General features: G+C 52.8%; 1 protein-coding gene across 3 annotated transcripts in view; it reads right to left on the reverse strand.

Moving 5' to 3' along the window:
- RIMS3 (regulating synaptic membrane exocytosis 3) overlaps window positions 1-20,969 on the reverse strand; it is a 273,736-nt gene extending 252,767 nt beyond the window's left edge. For all 3 annotated transcript variants that reach the window (XR_013813750.1, XM_079776311.1, XM_079776310.1), the window contains exons 1-3: window positions 20,676-20,969; window positions 4,315-4,491; window positions 61-308 (exon numbers count right to left, since the gene is read on the reverse strand). Coding sequence is in view for 2 of the 3 variants with exons in the window: in XM_079776311.1 (XP_079632437.1) it covers window positions 61-277 (217 nt within the window). In the remaining variant the exon portion in view is untranslated. The remainder of the gene's footprint in view (window positions 1-60; window positions 309-4,314; window positions 4,492-20,675) is intronic.
- Between the last annotated feature and the right edge of the window lie 881 nt (window positions 20,970-21,850).

Genomic DNA, 21,850 nt, shown 5'->3' on the forward strand with positions numbered 1-21,850 from the left:
AAGTGTTTGTCCCTGGATGCAAGGTGACCCGCCCCGCCCTGGTGCCCCACGCCCGCTCACCAGGCTGGGGGAGCTGGAGCGTGCTCTTGCTCCACTGGGTCAGGCCCACAATGGCCACCATCTTGGCGCCGAGGCTGCTACGCCGCTTCTTAGCAGTGGTGGTCCCAGTCCCGGGCCCGGCCTGCTGAGATCCGCAGATTTCACTGCTGATGCTGGAGCTCCGAACCACATTCCTGGAGCCTGCAGCTGAGGCTGGACCTGGCTCCCCGTTAAACATGGTCCCAGGGGCCGCAGAGCCTCAGGCAACTCTATGGGGAGATAAAGAGACAAAGGGGGTCCCACATCAGACCCCTGGGCCCTCTACCGCAGCCACCGCTTAGCTGTGTGACCTCGGGCAAGTCACTTGGCCTCTCTGAGGTTGTGAGGAGTCAATGAGCAAATAAATGTAAAGAGTGTTCACAGAGTCTGGCTCAATAAATGAAACGATTCTTATTAGCACATGGCTACCCTGGCAAGCAACGGGGTTTGGTGGTAAAGGCAGAGGCTGTGGAGTTAAATGGCCCACTCCTGGATTCCAAAGGCCTCTACACCCTAGCTGTGTGACCTTGGGACCAACATCCTGGGGTTTCGGTGAACTCTTCAGCAAAACAAGAAGCACAAGCACTTACCTCATAGGATTGTCCTAGGGATTACATCGTGCCTGTGAAAGTGCCTGGAACAGCATCAGGCATAGAGCAAACATTCAGTAAGTGTCAGCGATGGCTAATTCACAGCCAATAATAACAACAGGGAGAGCAAAACTGGCTCCAGCCTCTGCGGGCTGCGAGGAGGTCCTCCTGCTCGAAAGGGAGGGCACAGAGGGGGATAAAGAAGCAGGCAAGAGGCCCCCTTCACTGCTCTGCTGAGAGGCAGCCACCGCAAGCTCTTTAACCCATCTCTTCCCAATCTCTTTTCTATGCATCTACAAAAATAACTGAATTCATACTACAAACACAATTTTAATCCTGGCATTTTTCATTTACCTTTATATCACAAACATTTCCCAATGTCATTAACACTTTGTATACATGGTTTGTTTTTTTAATAAATGGTTTTTTAAAATGTTTTTTAAAAATATATTTTCATTGATTTTAGAGAGGAAGGGAGAGGGAGCAAGAGATAGAAAACATCAATGATGAGAGAGAACCATTGATCGGCTGCCTCCTGCACACCCCCTACTGGGGATCAAGCCCACAACCCGGGCATGTGCCCTGACTGGAATCAAACGGTGACCTGGTTCATAGGTTGATGCTCAACCACTGAGCAACACCGGCCGGAGGGCTTAATGTTTAAATGTTTTGATGCCCATAATATCCCATTGTATGGAGGTAGCATAATTAACTGAAATACTTCAATATAGTTACTTCTTAGATCAGTTCCAATTGTCTTCTTTCTCTCTCTGTTTCTCCATCCCCCTCTTCCCTTCCCTCCTGTTTTTAAACAACACAGCAATAAACATCTTTCTACATTGATTTTTTTTCTGCTTATTTCCTTAGGATTGATTCCCAGAAATGGAGTGACTAGTTTAAGGGGGTGTGGACACTGCTGGTAGCTTCCCCAACATCCATTCTCTCTCCCTGCTTCCTAACACACTGGTTTTATCCAGTACCACCCCACCACCCCGCCTTGATTAGTTTAAGCTAGTCAATGAGTGTCAGTCACCTTGGTAACTCTTACTGGTCCATGTGACAAAGCTGGCCTAATCTGACTTAAGGGAAAGATTTGGTTTCCATGATTACAAGAGAGGTGGAGGTCTCTCTCTCTCTCTGTCTCTTTCCTGCTTCCCCTAGGATAAAGCCAGTGTGCTGAGGGCAGCACAGCACAAAGACAGAAAGGGCTTCGGGCCACCCTGAGCTGGCCTTTCTCTGGCCTTTCTGTTACGTGAGATATGTATTTTCCTTTGCTTAAGTCAGTTTGAATCAGGGTCCTCTGTTACATCCAAAAGCATCCTACCTGATACTAAGGGCATAAACATTTTTTGATTCTTGGAATATATTGCTAAATTCCTTTCCAAAGTATACAAATGGACTCCCCATTAGCTGCATTCAACAAATATCTAAGCCCTTAAAATTCCAAGGCCTATGTTGAGTGCCAAAGATACAGTAGTGAGCCAGGCCAACTTCGTCCTGCCCTCCTAAAGCCTCCACTCCAGGAGGAGATAGATAGTAAATAACTAATAATGCAATTAAGCATTTAAGGGTGGTTCCAATGAGTGCAGGGGAGAGGACAGAGGGCCCTGGGGGCCAGGCAGCAGGCATCTTTGGCTCTGTGTTGTACAGAGGTGGGATCTCTGGTATCAGCCCTAGGACTTGGCCAAAAGTCCGATGCTCAGGCCGAGTATTGGAGAGGAGGCTGTTCTAGCATGCTCTGCGCCCAGTCCTTCCAGGCTCTGTCCCGGCCTGCAGTGTTTTTCCCAGGGCAGCTCCCCATCCCAGGGCTCAGGGGCACTTTGCTTGACCCTCTGCACTCAGGTCTGTCACCCTGAGGAAACCCAACTTTTCAAAAGCACAAAGAAAGGGGTGGGAAAGGGAAGGCACCCCTCCAGCTAACGAGGAAGACAGCTCCCAGACGGCTGACAGTGGCTGCCTGGTCTCCAGGTCCGTGTGGCTCCTGCGGGCTGGGAATTAGGGCTGCCAGTGGGGAAGAGTCAAAGCCGTGTCTTGCCTTCTTTGTGGCTGTCTGGACTGTTCTCACTCACCCTGCGAAGTGTGCAGAGCCCCGGGTAGTATTTCTCCATCCATCCCCCATCAACATTGCAGCTGATGGAAAGTCCCCTGGACTTGGGCCTATGATGATCTCTTCTCTTTACTTTCCAATTCTAGTGCCAGTTGGGGTGTGTTTTGGGGCATCTGCACGGCCTTTCGGTGGATGGTGGGAGAGTGCTTATCTGATACTTTGAAGCTGCTACAGCGTAAGCCTCGCTGGCTCTTGACAGTATTTGTTAGGTGTGTGGTTATCTCCATGTCGCAGATGAGAAAACTGGCTCTCACAGATGTCGAGGCCTAGCTCATTCGACTCGGCTAAGAAGTGGCAAGGCCTGCACTCGAACCCAGGTCTCCTGTTTCCACAAAGAGTCAGACACACTCTGCAGCCCCTGCCCCTTCAACCCAGAACCCACCCCAAGATGTGGGCTTTGCCCTGAGTCTCTGGGCTCTTTGAGAAAACTGCCACAGAGCAGCCAGACTACAGGACACTCAAGTACACCACTCCCAGGGGACGAGAAGGTAAGAGGGTAAGGGACAAAATTCCTGACCCTGCCAACCCAGGGACTCATATTTCCTCATGAATAATCAATGGCACCAACAAGCGGATGGCTTGACATCCAGGACTCTGCACCCTCCAGAGCCACGTTCTCATCTTTAACCGCCCAGGGGCCTGAGAGCTGATGAGTGCCTGAGAGGGCAGTCTGTGAGCACACCTGCAGTGGCAGGCTCAGGACTGGGCTCTAGTTGCTTCTATGGCAGCCAGTCCAGCTCAAGCAGGACAAGACAGAGAGACAGACAGAGCCGGCCACCTGGCCCCTAGGAAGAAGGAAGTCCTACTGCATAGCAACCCCTGGGCCATCAGGCCACAGGGACAGGAAAAGGGCAGCAGGGAGAGGGGGCCGGCGGGATACAGAACACAGAACCTCACGTTCTGGTGGTTTAAAGATTGCTGATTGAATGACATCCTTTCCACAGAAATCACTTCAACAATTCCCACCGCTAAGCAGCACTCCTTTCCCAGCCCAGTCTAGGGGACCCCAAGGAGGGGCGTTGTCCCCGGATCTCATTGGATCAGGGGGCCTTGCTGTCAAGTTCTCCCTGCGGACCCTGCTCTGTGGCTACAGCAGCACCTACAGCTACAGCTCAGACTCACCCTCTGCAGCAGGGGTGGCCAACCTTTCGGAGTTCAGTCGGCGACCGCGGCTCTGGAGGCAGCTGCTGCCCTGGCTGCTGCTCCGACTCCCGCCAAAGCTCCACACTAGCAAATACCGCCCCAGGTCCCCACGGAACCAGCCTTGTTTTCTTCCCGGCCCTTGGTGTTTGGCCGGGGGTCTGAGTACCCAGCTGATGAGAACAGGCTCAGGAGCTGAAACAGATTTGCCATCCCTTTTCCACCCTGAGCCTTTCATTTGGCAAAGCTTGGAAATCAAGGTCCAGAATGGGAGACACACCCAGTCCCAGAAACTTGGTGACAAATCAGAGCTCCAACCCAAGTCTCCTATCTCCCAGGTTCCACGCCACCTGTCAGATGCCCTCCTCACGGCTCACCTTGAGGAAAACCCAAACTCACCAAACTGATGACTCTGAGCGTGGTGTTCCACATCACAGGGGGCTGCGCCCCTCCCAACAGCACTCCCCTAGGGCACTGACGGGAGGCTTCTGTTAACTTCTTCTGGGACACCAGTTTTCAAGAAAGGAGGTGAAGGCAATCAGGGTAGCTCCCAGGAGGAGGTGATGTGATAAGACTCTGGAAGGAAAGAGGAGAGCTTTGAGGAGGGACTAGAAAAGACATCTGTCTTCAAGGGCTTCCAGTAGCTCGTGGAGTAAAAAGACAGACTTTGGACATGACCTCGAGCTGTATGACCTCGAGCAAATCATTTCAACTCTCATTCTGTTTCCTCCTTCATAAAACTGCCCAAACTCCTGGCTCCTCCCCTCCCTCACCATGCTCCCCCTCCCCCCAAGGCCTTTAGGAACCTTTATTGTTAACCTGCTGGAGCTGAAGCTCTGCCCACAACTTTAAGACTTTTAACACTTGGAGGACTCATCCAGGTCCAAATGCTAATCAGCTCTAAACTCTATTCTCCCTTCCTCTGTCCTCCCCCGACTCATGGGGTCTGTGTTCCTCCCCAGACACTCTGTAACATGCCCAGCAGTCAGGAACGTTGAGGGTAGGTGGGGTGGGGAGCAGGGGGGACTCCTGACTCCACCCCCAGCCATGTGACCCTAAGCAAGTCTCTCAGCTTCTCAGAACCTCCATCTCCTCTTCTATAAAATGCACCTACTGGCCACCTGGACTGTCTAGGCTGGACTGGGGAGCAGGTGAGATCTTGAGGAGCAGGAAAGCATAGTGATTAAAACCCAGGCTTTACCCTAGCTCAGTGGTCGGCAAACTGCAGCTCGCGAGCCACATGCGGCTCTTTGGCCCCTTGAGTGTGGCTCTTCCACAAAATACCACGGCCTGGGCGAGTCTATTTTGAAGAAGTGGCATTAGAAGAAGTTTAAGTTTAAAAAATTTGGCTCTCAAAAGAAATTTCAATTGTTGTACTGTTGATATTTGGCTCTGTTGACTAATGAGTTTGCCGACCACTGCCCTAGCTGGTTTGGCTCAGTGGATAGAGCATCGACCTGCGGACTGAAGGGTCCTGGGTTCGATTACAGTCGAGGGCACATGCCTGGGTTGTGGGCTTGATCCCCAGTAGGAGGTGTGCAGGAGACAGCCAATCAATGATTCTCTCTCATCATTGATGTTTCTCTCTCTCTCTCCCTGTCCCTTCCTCTCAGAAATCGATAAAAATATATTTAAAAACAAAAACCACCACCAACAACACAAAAACAAAAACAAAAAACCCAGGCTTTGGAGGCAGACAAAACCTAGAACTGCCGCTTATAAGCTGTATGGCACAAGGACATTTCCTTAACAAACCTCCTGAGCCTACCCTTCCTCATCTCTAAAGTGGGAATAATAATGACAGCCTTAGGATTCTTAGGTGGAATATTATAAAATAAGGATTAGTACGTGTTAAATGCTCACTTGGGCAGTTACATTATTACTACTCATAAGGGTGCCTTTGTAAACGGTAAAGAACTGCACAGGTGTTAGTGCTTATGGGTCTGAATTACACACCAGATGCAACCACTTCACGAGGAGGCTCAGAGACCCACAGGGTCGCCTCCCACTCCAGCTCTGGGTGCTTCCCGAGTGTGGAAGCGCTGGGTCCCTGTGCCTCTCAGTTGGAGTGGGAGCTGCCATGAGAGGCTGTGCTCTCTTTTGCCAGCATCTTCGTGCCTGGGCCCTCGCTGGGTGCTGGACCTGGCATTTGAGACCCCTACCCCAACCCCAATCCAGTGCCAGGGCTGCCCACCACATCACCCATGCCACTCTGCCCATGCCAGAGGCCAGTGCCTGCATCCACAGAAGGGGAGGGGAGTTCCCTCGTTTCTAGAATTTCCTTTCCCCCTCAGGGACATACTGGTGGGTGAGAGGGCTGGTGCGTGGCGGGAGAGGAAGGCTGGGCTGAAGGAGCACACCCAGCCCGAGTGGGGAACACTGTGCCAGCTCTTCTGATTGTGTCACCGTTATCTCCCCCAAAGCAGGCTCTCACACACGCTACACACACAGGGAGGGACACAGGGCACAGGTGATACACACGTAAAGACACAATCACATGCATACACAGATATGCACACATACTTTTAAGATACTCAGCCACACAAAGGCACACAGCCCAGCCAGCATGGCTCAATGGTTGAGCGATGACCTATGAATCAGAAGGTCATGGTTCGATTCCTGGTTGGGGCACATGCTGGATTGTTGGCTCGATCCCCAGTAGGGAGCATACAGAAGGCAGCCGATCAATGATTCTCTCTCAACATTGATGCTCCTATCTAGCTCTCCCTCTCCTTTCCTCTCTGAAATCAATAAAAATATATTTAAAACACACACACACACACATACACAGGCACACAGAAGCAGCCACACTGATAGCCACAAGCCTTCACACAACCACATCTACTCACACACACACCCTCCCCTTGGCCCTTTCCAGCCCAAAGAGGCAGGAAGAGCCCTATCCCTTTAGTGGGCAAGTTCCCAGGAAGTGTCTTACCTGGATCTGTGGGTTCCCTTGGTCAAGGCACACAGACCAGCTCTGAGCTGGTGCTAGTGTGAGCTTGAAAACACACACACACACACACACACACACACACACACACACACACACACATACACACACATACACACACGTGCTCCAGCCCCCAATCTCACCCACCTGGCCCCCATCCCAGCAGGCCGGACAAAGGAGCTCATCGGTGAGGTTTGTGGTGAGGAGATGAGAAGGCTGGCAGGGAGCAGCTGCTGTCACCATGGCTACCGAACTGACCCACTTCTTCTCCACCTAGCCTGGCCCACCCCATCACACACAGTAAAGGGGCAGCCCTCTGAGGGTGTGGTAAGGGATGGATTGAGCATCAGATAGGCTGCGCCTTGCATGGGAAGGCAATATCCAGACATCCCTTGAGGAGAGCAGGGTGCTGAAGAGATGGCCCCTGCGAGACCGAACCCCTGGCCTCCCCTAGCATCAGGGTTTCTGGCCTCAGGGACCCACATGGGTCATGCACTTGCCCTGGACACATTCTCAGACACAGGTCTCACAGCAAGACAGGGCGTGGAAGCGCCAGGCCCAAACCTGTGTTCCCGGACTCCAAGGACTCAGGACATACAGGGTGAGGCAGACTCAGAGCTGGGTGAGCCCTGTGTCCTGTTGGGAACGAGGTTCCTGAGGGCAGGGCTTGCCCGCCCCCCTCAGGCCAGGGGTTGCTGGGGCATGGCCATGCATCTTCCCTCAGAGACGGGGACATGGAGGAATAACAAGCCCTCAGACAGCTCAGTCTTGTGAAGCAACAGCTCACAAAGCAGAATGAATCACTCCTGTGTGACAGCCTCCCGTAGCTCCCCACTGCCTTCAGGAGAAAGTAAAAACCCCTCACCAAGGCCTACGAGCCAAGTGACCCAACTCACCCCATGCTCTGGCCCCTCCTCTGCATTCCAGTCACACTGGCCTTCTTTTCATGCCTTTGTCAGCAGTCTGCCTGGAGTGCTCTTCTCCAGCCTGCCTCCACCCTCCTGCTCTGAGGCCCGATGTCTGCTGCACGGCCTGGGCCTGGCTGATCCCTCCACATTGCTCAGTCCCAGTTTGAATGTCATTTCCTAGGAGAGTCGTCCCAGATGAGTGAGTCCCATGTCACGCTCTCCTAGGCTCTGTACTGTCTCTGCCTGTTGTGGGTTGCATTGTGTCCCCACACAAAAGATATGTTGAGGTCTTAACCCTGGTATTTCAGAGTATGACCTCAGAATAGGGTCATTGCAGATCTGATTAGTTAGGTTGAGATCATTCTGGAGTAGAGTGGATCTGTAATCCAATATGAACAATGTTCTTATAAGAAGCTAGTCATGGCCCGGCCAGTGTGGCTCAGTTGGTTGAGCATTGTCCCGTGTACCGCCAGTTTGATTCCCGGTCAGGGCTCATGCCCGGGTTGCAGGCTTGATCCCCAGTAGGGGGGCATGCAGGAGGCAGCCGACTGATGTTTCTCTCTCACATCTATCTCTTTCTCCCTCTCCCTTCCTCTCTCTGAAATCAATAAAAACATATTATAAAAAAAAAAAAAAAAGAAGAGGAAGAAGCTGGTCATGTGAAGACAGAGATACTTAGGGAGAATGCATTGACAATGGAGGCAGAGATTAGAGTGATGCAGCAACAAGCCAAGGCTCGCCAAAGATGGCCAGCTGTCACCCAAATCCTGGAGAGACCCATGGAACAGAGTCTCCCTCAGAGCTCTCAGAAGGAACCAACCTGGCCAACACCTTGATTTTGGACTCTAGTCTCCAGGATTGTGAGGAAAATAAATGTAGGTTGTTTAAGCCATCTAGTCCATTGTACTTTGTTACAGCTGCCCTAGGAAACTAACACACTGTCATACCTAACTTGTTCAGTGCCTGCCTCCCACCCCCCACCCCCACCCCCTGGCTGTGAGCTGCTTAGAAATAGGAACCACTTCATCTTCTCCATCCTAGACCCCCAGTGCCTGGCACAGATCTGGCATATAGTAGGGCTCTGTAAATATTTGACAAATGAATGAATGGTGACCTAAAATAAATATGAAATTAACTGTATTTATAACTGGGTAGTAGAATTGTGACTCATTTTTATTTCCTTCATGTGACATGCTATGTTTTTTAAAGTTACCTCTTTAGAAATGGTATTAATGTTTTTGTCAAGCAAAAACTAAGTACATATTTTTATTTGCAAAATGTACATTAAAATAACAGACATTTATACCACTGTGCATTTTGTTAAGAGGGAAAAGTTCTGCTCTATGCTTGATAACTGCCTTTTTATTGATTAATTGATTCTTCCTTATGTCACCAGAGTGCTTTCCGGAGTCAGATTTACAGAGTTCGAGCTCTGGGGACTTGTGAAACACAGGTTCCAGGCGGAAAGGATCCAGGTAGACTATGCATGCTTCTCACCATCTCTGTTACCTACTGCCTCTTGGAGCTGGTGGGATTGGGCCAGATGTGCCACCTGCCACCTGACAGGGCTGCCAGACTTGTCACTTGATAACACCACCAGCCCTAGCCAAAGACACTCACCCCCAAACAAAAGCAAGCTCCTTCCCTCAATGGATGCACAGCCCGGTGCCTCTCAAATTTAAATGTGCACACCAGTCACCTGGGCATGTTGTTGAAAGGCAGATTCTGATTCCATGGGTCCCAGGTGGAACATGGGATTCTGCATTTCTTACAAGCTCTCGAGGCTCTGAGAGATAAAGATAAGATTCTCTGGTTGTTCTGCAGAAGGAGTGAACTCTTCCGGATGGGGAGACCAGAGAAGGCATCATGGGGCAAAGCACTGCAGAGCACCTCAAAAGATAGGGGGGATCTAGAGAGGTAGAGGTGGCAGAAAGAGGTGGGAACTACCTGGGAAGGTCCAGAGAGAAAACTTTAGGTTCAGAGACTGGTGCAGTTGGCGTGGGAGGGAAGTACAACTGTGAAGAGAGGGCTGGAAAGGTAGACTGGGATCAGCCAATGAAGGGCTCTGAATGAGGGCTGAGAGGCTTGGCTTTAATCCTGGAGGGAGTGAAATCTGACATGACTTAGATGCAGTGTCTTACAGAAATCAATCTGACACTGAGTGCAGAATCAGAAGAAAGCCTGACAGCAGGAAGAGCAGTCAGGAGGCCGCCGGTAAGAAGGGCTGCCCTGCTTCACCTGGTGCAGGTGTCGAGGAAAAGGTGACCAGGAGTCACGGGAGGGCTTGGGGGCTACCTAGAGTTAGTGATGGGGCAAGGTTGGGGAGAGGGGAAAAACCAGAACCCAAAATGACTTACAGGAAGGGTGGGGACTGAGAGGTGTGATCAGCAGAGGAAAAAGTTGGCTTCAGGGGAAGATGAGTCCTCATTTTAGATATGATAAGTCTGAGATAATACTGCAACTCCCACACGGAGGCGTTGGGCAGGCAAGCAGATGCACTGGAGCTCAGAAGGGCCATGTGCGTGGGCAGGTTTTGGGTATGCTCCCCAGAGAGAAAACTGGGATATGGGAAGGAAGGAGAATGCCCAGAGAAGAGTATCGAGTGAGGAAAGGGCCAGAGATAATGCCCAGGGTTAGGAGGGAAATGAAATCCATTGAAGGGTGGAGAATCGGTGGTTAAAAGTGGGAGAACTCGGAGAAGATGCATGAGTACACAGATGGCCAATCTGGAGACCCCAGTCTCTGAACCGCACCCTGACACTGGGACCAAGGCCTGCCCAGCCCAGCCCACGATGCAGGAGGGAGGCCGGGGAGCACCCTTACTCTCTCCTAGGAGCAGGGGAAGTCCAGGCCTGAAAATGAGCGCAGCTTGAATGGAAAGAAGACTTTGGATGGGTACAGAAGGGGGCTAGATCCCCTGGGGAGGACCAGGCTGCAGGAGGATCCCAAGGGTCCTGGGGCCCCCAAGCACTTATTCTGGCTCAGCCCAAACTCGGTAGGACAATCCCTCCAGCCAAACGCACACACAGGACAGAGTCACACCCAGGCGGCTACAGAACCCCTCCCCCCAGGGGGAGGGCGGAGAAGGTGGGGGAAGAGACCTTCGGAACAAAGCCTTATTTCCGGGGAGTACATAGTTTCTTTATCACTCCGCTAGGAGAGTGAGCAGAGACACTACTAACAATCCCACAAGGACCACGGGTGTAAATTAGGACTATCCCAAGCAAATCCAGCTGGGTGGTCATCCTAGCCCTGGGGAATCCTGGATCTCAACACAATACCCATTTGGTCCCTGCTCCTCCTCGATGAGGTGGTGGGACTAACAGACAGGCTAGCTCATCCTGGAGGCAGGCTCCCTCCAACCGCCCCCCGCCCTCCCGCCCCCAGCCCCCTGCTGAGGGCACCGGTGGACGGGGGAAGTTTCTCTGCCTCCCAGCCCCGCCCCAGTCTGAGCTCCGAAGTCCCCGCCGGGGAGACACAGCAGCACCAAGGACAGCAGCCAGCCGTGGCTCGCTCCGCGCTCCCCGCCTTTTTTTTTTTTTTTTTTTTTTAATTGCTGGGGCGCCGCTAGGCCTGATCAATATTTCATGGGGATAGGGGCTCGGATTACTAGCTTCGCGCCAAGCTGGAAGGCGCCGCCTGCGCCTGCCACCAGCTCTGGGGACCCTCCTTGGGAACTGAGCACACCCGCAGACCCAGCCAAGCAGACACCGCCCTCAACGTACTCCCATTTTCCCAACACCTCTCTGCTCCCTCCCACCACGTCCCTTTCCAGGGCACAAAGACCCACGTGCACAGCACACACCTTCAAGCAGCCACTCAGATACACCACACAGCCAGACACACACTGTACGAAGACGACGACATACACAAAACAACAGGCACACACCACACCCAGCAAGCAACCAACACACACACACACACACACACACACACACACACACACACACAAATATGCCTCACAGGCACACTACATGGAGATGCATTTGCCACAGACCCATGTGCACATCACACACAGACACATGAGACACCCTGCCACACACACTGCACAAAAACTCACACACAGAGAACCTCAGACATAGGACCCAAAGATGCCTTTACCACAGACGCACACATCACACAGCGCCCCCCCACACACGCAGCCATGCACACACGCACACACATACAATATCTGTCACGGAGACCCCCAGACATGTCATCCAGAGCTACATTCACCACAGACGCACACATCACACACATATTCATACAAACTTAAACTCTCACACACATACACATGCACATACAATATGCCTTCACAGAAACCCTCAGACATTCACCTTGAATATATACTAGTAAGCACATACCCTGCACTACCGGGCCCCCGCTCCCGGAGCCCAGGCCTGCCCTCCCACTGTGAACATGGGCCTGGGGCGGGGACAGGCAGCTGTTGGGCCCTGTGGATAAACCCTGGGGCCTCCTGGGGTCAATGCCCGACCCTCAGGAGCAGGCAGTCAGCAGCACGAAGGTGGGGCAGGTGAACGGGGACCTTTGAGATCCCAAATCCTCCTGACTTCTCTGTCCCTAGACACCAAGTTCTGGGGCATGAAGCTCTGGGGACAGCTTAGTGCTCCCTGGGACTCCAGCCTTTGGGAGGTCCTGAGACCTGTGTTGTGCATGGAGACCAGGAGACTGTTAAGCCTGCAACTCCTGTTCCCCCAGGAGTGCCCAAGGCCCGATTCAGACGAGGGGGCACCCTACCCCCATCCAGACACCTCAACAACAAGAGCTCCAAGCAGGCTGAGGGAGCAGTGGCACAAATTCTCCTGTCTGCAGGCACAATCATGGCAGGATTCTCTGAAAGAAAGCCAAGCCGGAGCACAGGGCAAGGAGAGGGATGCAGGCTGGCACAGCAGGGGGTGAGGGAGAGGTGGCAGGGACTTTCCAGATTATCTAGGCCAATGGTCCTCAACTCTGCCCATCCCTGTACCACATCCCGATTTTGCATTAGCTACCTAACACTATGTGCCCCCCTCCATGGTATCTGTCGAATCTACATACTCCTGAGGTGTTCATTATTTTCTTCAAATTTACACTTTTAACTAAAAAGCATTTACTTTAATTAGAAACTTAGTGTTACCACTGTAAATAGAGAGCCAATATCACTTTTAATAAGTAGAAAATGGCAGTAAAATAAATACAGTATTAACAAAGCGATATTATTAAATTTTAGCTAATTGAGCTGCCAGTCAAGATCTCTTTGTTACCAAGCAGAGGGCAGCAAGCATTGGAACGTTGGTAAAGACACGCTAGCACTACATGACACTTTCTCCTGGCGACAACCTTGGACTTGATAAAGTTGAAAGGGAACCAACTTTCTCACTGTGTGAGCCAATGCTATGGAATGGCAGGTCCACGAGCCACGGAAAGTCATATCAGGTCCCACTTCCCACATTGGGAAGCTCTAGCCTTGTCTGCCTCCTGCAGGAGTTTGGGCACAGTGGCCAGCTGGCACTCCATTGCCACAGTCCATTCTGGTAATGACAATCCTTAGAAATTGCTCAGTTCTTTCCTATTTACAAACTTCAGTTCCTTCCTATATACAAACTGTCCTTACACCCAACTCCCAATTCTAGACTTGCAGCAGGAATTATCATGCCCATTTTTTAATGAGAAAGTTGAGGCTCCAAAAGGTTAAGAGGCTTATCCAGAGTCACACAGACGGGGTAGGTCTACGAGTAGGAGACCCTCAACTTCTACCCAGATGCCTTTTCTGCTTTACCTGCATCCATCTGTCCCACATTCAGGAGCCCTTGCTCTGAACTGACCGATGCTGGGCATAGAGGGAGGATGGATCCTGGTGCCTGGTATCTGAGGCTCTCACAATCCCAAAAGGCAAACAGGCAAGTGAATAAGCAGCTGAAGTTAAGAGACATTAAGAGTTTTTACTCTGGTATCACACTGCTATGTGTCCCTAGCCTGCAAATGTCACCTCTCTGAACCTCAGTTCCATTGTCTGCAAAATGGGTATAATAATACCCATTATAGGGCATGAAGATTAAATGAAATAATGCATGTGCATAAAGTCTGGCACAAAGTGCTCAAAAGTATTTATTACTAGAGAAGTACAAAGAATAGAATGAATACAGGCAAAGAATAACTGATTGGGGAAGGGGGAGCAGGCATGGCATGGTTCTTCACTGAGGAAAGAAAATGATCTAAGTTTTAGAGGATACATGTGATTTTGGTAGGAGAACAGTCTGACTGCTCATGCCCTCCTCCTCCCTCTGTCACCACTCCAACATTCAAGATCCCAACTCCCTCTGTCTCTGCTCAGGCCTTTGACACGTTCTTCAGAGCCTGCCTGGGCACTGCTGCCCCAGGTAAAGACTCCCCTTTCAGTCACAATGCCCAGTCTTTGTCCTCCAGGTGCTGTTCAGATGGAAGGCTGGGGCCCAGGCCCACTCTGGCACTCTAAGGATTCTAGCAGAAATACTTTCCCTGATAGCAAAGACCCCCACTATCCCTGAGGAAGTTAAGAGACATGTTTGCATATCTGATTTTGTGATCCTTCCCAGCAGGCTGCCATTGATTGGACCAGGGTGGGCGCCTGACCCACTCAGAGCCAATCTGATCTTCTGGAATTGGGCTTGTATCTGTCAAGTCCTGAATGTGGCTGGAACGGAGGGGCACAATACAGGAACTATAGGTAGCCCCGTGTCTGGAAAAGCAGCAAAAACCTAGTCTGTGGAGACAGAAAGGTAAAGGCAGCCAATAAGATTGCTTCCATTTTTCCTGGCCTACAGGTCCCACTTCCCAAAGGCTAATGCTTTTTCTGGCCCTCGGTTCCCAAAAATCCCTTGTATCCTCATAATAAACCCTTCTGTCTGACTGAAGCTGGCTTGAGTGAGTTTCTGTATACAAGCAAAGACCTAATTAAGACAGGGAAGAAGCTGGGAGCTAGAGAATTAAAGATGATCACTCCTGAAGAAAAATAATCCTGGTGCCTGCATGGGGGGAGCTCAGTTGAACAGGAGACAGGAGGAAGAGATGTAGACACAGCACAGATGAGGCCGAGGGAGGTGGGCTAAGTCTGCCCGGGGAGGGCCGGGAGGGTTCTTCAGAGGCTTCACTGCAAAGGTGGCAGCTGAGCTGGTTTTGAAGAATAAAGGACTTTCTCCAGGGAGACAACACAGGGGTGGGGAGGCATTACAGGCAGAGGAACAGCAAGTGCTGAGGCACAGAGGCATAGAACAGCCTGCTGTGTTAGAGGAACTGCCAGGAGTTCAAAGTGTGGTGGGGGAGCAGGGGAGATGAGGCTGGAGTCGCAGATCACAAAGGGCTTTGAACACCATGCCAAGAAGCTACCAGAATGGGGAGCTACCGGAAGTATTTTAAGTAGCAGGGGGTGACAGGGTCAGTTCTGTGTTTTAGAAAGATGGCTCTGTGGCTGTAATGAGAAAGGACTGCAGAAGGCAGGCCAGGCGGGATGCTGAGAGGTCAGTGAGTTTGCTAAGCAATGATTCATCTATTCCTTCATTCACTGAACAACTCACTGCGTACCTACTATGTGCCGGGGCTAGGCAAATCAGGACTCCTGACCCCATGGAGTTCACAGTCTAGCAAGAAAGAGAGACAAGGAAAAAGCAATTCAAGTGTAATGAGTGTCATGAAGAAGAAGAAGGTCCTACGGAGAGGGATGGTGTTCAGTTTCTGGTTTTCAGGCTTTGCTGCAGAAATGATGTTTGAGCTGGCATCTACAGGATAAGTAGGAGTAAGCAGGGCACCAGGAGGAGGAGTGCATTTCAGGGTGAGGGAACATGTGTGAAGTCCTGCAGCTGAGGGAGAGGGATAATGGTGCAAGATGATACAAAAAGATAGGCAAGGACCAGATCACACAAGGCCTTGTAAATGACGTCAGAGACTGGCTTTTATTCCAAGAAGTCTTGGAAGGGTCTTAAGCAGGGAAATGACATAAACATTTCTGTTTAGAAGATCACAGTGTGAAAAGTGAAATGAAGTGAGGCAAGAACAGAAACCTCAGGTGAGCAGCTTAGGAGGCTGTCACAGTGGTCCAGGTGAGGGTTAATGGTGGTCTGGAAGGAGGTGGGGGGCAGGCAGAGGGATGACAGATTCGTAAGATATTCAGAACCACTAGGACTTGCTGAGGATTGGCTGTGGGATGTGGGGGTGAGGTGTCCAGGAGAACTTCCAGCTTTCCAGCTTGAGCAAGTGGGTGGGAGGTGGTGGCAGAGAAGAGCTGGGGACATTGGAGGCAGAGCAGGTGCCTGCAGATGGAGCTGTGGACCTACGTTGGGACCTGAGGTTGATTGTGTCACATCCAAATGGTGGCCCAGGAAGCAGTTATAACTGCAGGTCTTGAGCCCAGAAGAGATAAAGTCACGAGAGTAAATGCGATTCCCTGGTGGTGGGGTAGAGTGTGCAATAGAGTAAGAAAAGGGGCCTGGGTAGCTCTGAGAAGTCCTGGTAGCAGCAGGCCTGGGGGCAGTGACCAGGAGCTCTGCGCTTAGAAAATCAGAACCATGAAATCCAAAGGGTACTTCGCTCAGGCCTGGGAGGCATCTGGCTTTGGTCCCACCTTTCCTGGCCAAGCATGACGCCTCGGCACAGGCACTTCCCAGCTGAGACAGCCCTCCCTTCACCGCCGCATCTTCCTCCTTGGCAAAGTCCAGGTTATCCTTCAGACCTAGCTCAGGGGGCCCCTCTTCCTAGTTGAAGACTTCCCTGATCTAGGCATGTGCTCTGCAGTCCAACAACCTGGGTTTGAATCCCAGCTCTGCCTCTGGATGGCTGTGTGACTTTGGCCAGGAAACGTAACCTCACTGTCCTCATCGACACAACAGAAATAGCAGTAGTGCCTACCTCATAGGGCTGCTTGAAGATGAGCATGTAAAGTGCTTAGCAGAGAACCTAGCACACAGTAAGCACTAAATAAACGTTACTATTATTAACATCACACCCACTTTGGGACAGTTAGTCATGTCCTCCACTTTATACCTCCTCCACTTGGGAACTGTTTGCAGGGCCTGTGTCCCTCCCTGCCTCTTCCTACCCAACTTGTGGGGCTGTATAACACAGGGCCCAGTGCTAAATCAAAATGCAGGACTCCTTGTTCAAAATTATTAAAAATTATTAAGACAGAAGAATATTAAGGCAAGTGTGGGATCCTTCCTGTGTAACCACAGACTCATGAAACCAGCCCCGTCCTTGCACCCAGCCAGCCCCGGGCCTGGGCCTGGGCCTGGCCCAAGTAGGTGTCAACCTTCATGCAAAAGAGTAAAAATGCCAGCTGACAACTGAAATGGTTTTGTGATTTTCATCTGGAATTTCATTGTATCCTTCCCATAGAGAGATAACATCAATCCCCTTTTAGAGTCGAGGACACTGAAGTTCAGAGACGGGGTGTGCCTTCCAGCTGGAATGTGAACGTGGGGTGGTTGCCTCCAAAGCCCTGCCTGGTGCCCTCTGGCTCCACAGGGAGGTCAGGAGAACCTGACCTGGAGGGATGAACTTCGTCAACAAGGCCCAGAGGGAGGGAGCTGGAGGGACTGGGACTGGCCCCCTCCCTCCTGGGATGAGCCACATAAACAACCAGCTCCCTGGGCACCAGGGCTGCTGCACAGGGAATGGGGTAGGAGAAGGCAAAAGGTCACTCCTGAGAAGGCTGCGCCTGAGAGCCATAGACCCCAGCCCACACTCTCTGGAAATCAGACCCTGCCTCCTCTGCTTAAAACTGTTCAGAGACTGCCATTGGCCTCAGGACAGTTCCCAAGTCTTCAGTATCCTGCTAGACCAGGGAGTTCCGCCCTGGCTGTGTTGACGCCTGCCCAGTCTCTACTCTCTCCACTGTTGTCATCCCCCCGCCACACCAAGGCTGTAGCACACAGCATTCCCTTTCCTCATCCCTTCTTTGTGTCCTCAACTCCTGTCACTCTAGGATTCCTGAATCCCTCCTTTCAACACCCATCACCTGCTCTGGGCTGTTCCCTGGCTAGAATGTAGGCGCCCGGAGGCAGGGCCTGCCTGGCTCACAGGGCTTGGTACATCAGGTATCTGAGTGTAACCCCCTGCAACAGAGGCGGGGGGGGGGGCACTCTGCACTCTCCCCTGCTCTCCACTCCTCCCCAACCGTCCTTTTCTTGTCCAGGCATCTTGAGCCCAAAGTGTGAGGAGCCCAAACTTGCAAAGGGAAGAGAATCATCATACAGTATGCAGCCCCCACCTGCCAGCTCTGGGCTGGGTGCTGTGCATCCGGTTAGTTCATTTAATCCCTCAAGAATCTTCCATACGGGGGTGGGGCAGTCTGGGTGCAAATTATTCCTATTTCCCAGGTTGCTCACTAAGTGGTTGAGACCACTTGCCTGGAATGGTAACAGAGCCTGGGAGTGGAGGATGCCACACTTGAACCCAGGACTGTGTAAGTATCTGGTGTCCTTTCTGCCCCTGTGACTTACTGTTCCCAGCCAGCTCACCTCCAACCACAGAGCAATTGTTCCTCACCCATGCCCTCAGTTCACACACACCCCAGGCAGCACAGCTCCTCTGTTGGGTCAGCAAAACACCAGTGTAGAGGCCAGTGTAGAAATCACGACTCCCCTGGGTCAACAAAATGCCACTGTGGGAGAAATACCCACCCCAGGTCAGCCAAACACTAATGGGGAAAGACACCCCCATTGTCAGCAAAGTGCAGGTACAGGAAGCACATCCTGCACCCCCAGTCAGCAAAAAGCCAGTGTGCGAGACACTTCCCTATACCCCCCTCTGCCTGGGCCCACAACGTAGGCTTGGGGTACACAGGTAGAGTCCTCCGAGGTGGTGCTCCTGGGATGGGGGAAGGCAGTATCGCTGGGGCTGCTACTGTTGCCTGGGGGGCTGGGGGGGCGGGGAGAAGGCTGTGGCTGGGGAGTGGAGCAGACGGGGGTGAGAGTTCTCACATGGCACTAATGAAATCAACCACCAGTCTGCCCCCCCCCTCCCACCTCTGCCCCCTGCTCCCCAGGGACCCTCCAGGCTCCAGCTGATGCAATGCCCAGGCCCAATAATTGTTTTCTTCCCTCTTTAAAGGGCCAGCTGCTGGTGCAGCAGCAGACATCACCCTGACCCTTGACAGACCCCACAGAGCTTAGCACCCGGTTAGGGATAAGGGAAGCCCAGAAGGGAGCAGCTCAGCCCTGGGTTCTGCAGAATAAAATCCAATTAATGTCCAGAGGCCAGAAGTGTCTGTGAGCAAGACGGGAGGCAAAGATAATAAGACGGAGACAGTGCTCCCAAGGGAACACATGCCCGGAGGCAGGACCTTGGTCCCTGCTGGGTCCTCAGCACCTGACTCCTGCTTGCCTGTCCTGTCAAGTCCTTGGCACAAGAGTTACTCCTGAGTTCAGCAGTTATCTTACTGAGCTTCCCTGAGTTCCAGGCACTGTGCTAAGCAGCTTAAATCCACCATTTTATTTACTCCTCCCAGCAGACCTAGAAGGTGGGTCTGTTTTACTGAAGGAGGCTTAGAGAAAGGAAGTGATTTCCTCAATAGCACACAGCCAGAAAGTGGCACAGCCTGGGTTTGAAGCCAAGTTTGCCCAACTCTGGGCTTCATATCCTGCAGAGAACGGTCAGTTTCAAACCCCAGGGCTGGAGATCCTGAACCAGGTAGCCTGGCACAGAGGGCAGGGAAGGGGTCTGTGGGTCCTAAATAGGCTCTGAAGGCCATGGTGTTTGGTTTAAACACAGGTTTCACAGACCCCTTCCTCAACCCCCCTAACCCCCCAAGAGAATGCCCCATTAGGTTGCCCACATACCCCCAGGGACAGTTGGCAGCTGCCTGATTACAAACTAATTGGTGGCTGCTAGCAACTGTGGGACTCGCTAGTTAACCCCTTGGTGACCAGGCCTAGCCCAGAAAGGCCCTCTCCCCAACACTTCAGGCTCTAAACCCAAGGACCCTAGACTTACGTCATCACGGGCAGAAGACAGGACCAAAGGGGCAGCAGCCTTCCTCTCCACACCCAGACAACACCCCAGCCCCTAGGACCACCTCCCAACAGCCCCCAGGTGGCAGTGCCAGCCACCACCCCTTGTTCTCTGGCCTTGGGTATGGCCTTGCTCACCCCATCCAGGACCACGGGAGCTATGGGTCCTTCCTGGCCCAGGCCCAGGATCCTGGGAAGCAGCCCACGCCTCAGGGTTGGGTTGTCCAGAGAAAGTGATGTGGGCGTGGGTCCAGGTAGCCTAGAGGCCAGCCAGTGAGGACGCCTTCCCCTGAGTGAGAGAGTGCCCAGGTTGCTCACCAAGGATTGTGCCAAGCTTCCCCGAACCCTGGACTTCCCACTGTGGATTGACCAACTGCCTTTCCCAGCTTCCCAGAAGCCCTCTCTTCCACCCTAGGACTGGGGGTGAGCACCACCCTTTTTCTTTCACAGAGTGGGGGGTCCTCTTAGGCACCACAATGGTGTCTCGTTGGGAGGAAAGAGTGGCCGCTTCTCAACCAGGGCACAGGCAGGAGGGAGGAAGGCAGGCTGCCTTCCAGCTCCCTTTCCAGGAGGAATTTTAAACACTTTCCAAAAATGCCATGCGAGATAATGCTGTTGAAGACCAGGGCCCCAGCTGCTCTGAGCTTCAGCAAAAAAAACTCAAGACTCTGGAGCCCCCTGCTCCATTTCCAGGCTTCCCCAAATGCCCTATGTTCCCCTCTTATACCTTAGCCCCCACCCAGAGCCATCACACACATTGTGCTCATCCCACCTCCTCCCCGGCGTCCCCCCTCCACCCCCCCCCCCCCAGACCCTGCAAGCTCACATCCCTACGTGGCGCCTCCCGGCCGGAGCGCCCCCCCTCCCCGGGTGGTCCCTCAGACCTCCGCAGCCCTCTCCCCACGTCCACTTCCAGGCGAGCAAGGCCTACCGACTTACCTGGGGTGGGGCTGGGGTCCATGCAGGGAGGGGTCTCCGGTGGCCAAGAAGGCTCTGAAGGCGGGGCAGGTGCTGCCCTGGGACCCCGCCCCGCGGACCCGGCGGTAGGCGCGGCCCGGTCCCAGGCGGGCGGAGGACTCAGCGGGGGTAGGGGAGCGGGGCGGGGAGGGGCGGCGAGAGAAGCTCACGGGGGCATCGCCCGCCACCGGGCCCGGCAGCTCTGCTCCGTCTGCCTGCGCTGCCGGCTCCGCAGCCACCAAGATTCTCAGCAACCGGCGGGTGCACAGCCCGAGCCCGGGCTGGCGGGAGGCGAAGAGGGAGGCGGGGTCTGTTGGGGGCGGGGCATAAGGCGGGTGGGGCCACGGGGAGGGCGGGGTCAAACGGGCTGGATTTAATGTTGGGCGGGGCCTAGTGGAATCCGGGGAGTCTGGGTTTGCCAGGTTGAAGGCCAAAGAAGCTAAGTAAGGCCTCTAAGGGGGCGGGTATAGAAGATGCCTCAAGTCTCTCTACATCCCTGGGATACTCCCACCTCAGACCTTACCCTCCTCTCCACCACAACCTCGTTTAGTTCTTTCTCAACCTTCCTTTTCTTTGGGTCACCTCAATGGCACCGCAGTACCCCTGTCCCACCCTGAACCAGACCCAGTAACGTCAGATGATGAGAGGAGGAAATGGCTCACAAGCATCAAATCCAATTGACAGATGGAAAAACTGAGGCCCGGAGAGGAGAAGACTTGCCCAAGTGCCTGCTCTGAGGGAAGAGACTTTATGGTGTCCCTTTCAGGCAGAGGGTAAGTTGTAGAGTTTCCTCCTCTGAGACCCTAGTTAACCTCCCTCCCCCGCCCTCTCTTCTCCTAGAGCAGTGTTTTTCCACTTGAGGTGATTTTGCCCCCACCTCCATTTCCAGGAACAGTTGGCAGTGTCTGGAGAGACATCTTTGGTTTTCAAAACTGGGGGCTGCTGCTGGCCAGTGGGAAGAGACGAGGCATGCTGCTAATCATCCTCCAATGCACATGACAGCCCCATGCCCAAGAATTATCAAGCCCAAACGTCAACAGTGCCCAGGTTGAGAAGCCGTGCTCCCGAACATGGTATCGTCTACATTAGCTTCCAAGTGGGCTCCCGGAGTCCTGGGCTCCTTGGCAGCCAGGGACTTGAGGAGCATGCTGTATAAA

The sequence above is a fragment of the Cnephaeus nilssonii genome, assembly GCF_951640355.1.
Source record: "Cnephaeus nilssonii genome assembly, chromosome: 7".
Classification (NCBI taxonomy): domain Eukaryota; kingdom Metazoa; phylum Chordata; class Mammalia; order Chiroptera; family Vespertilionidae; genus Cnephaeus; species Cnephaeus nilssonii.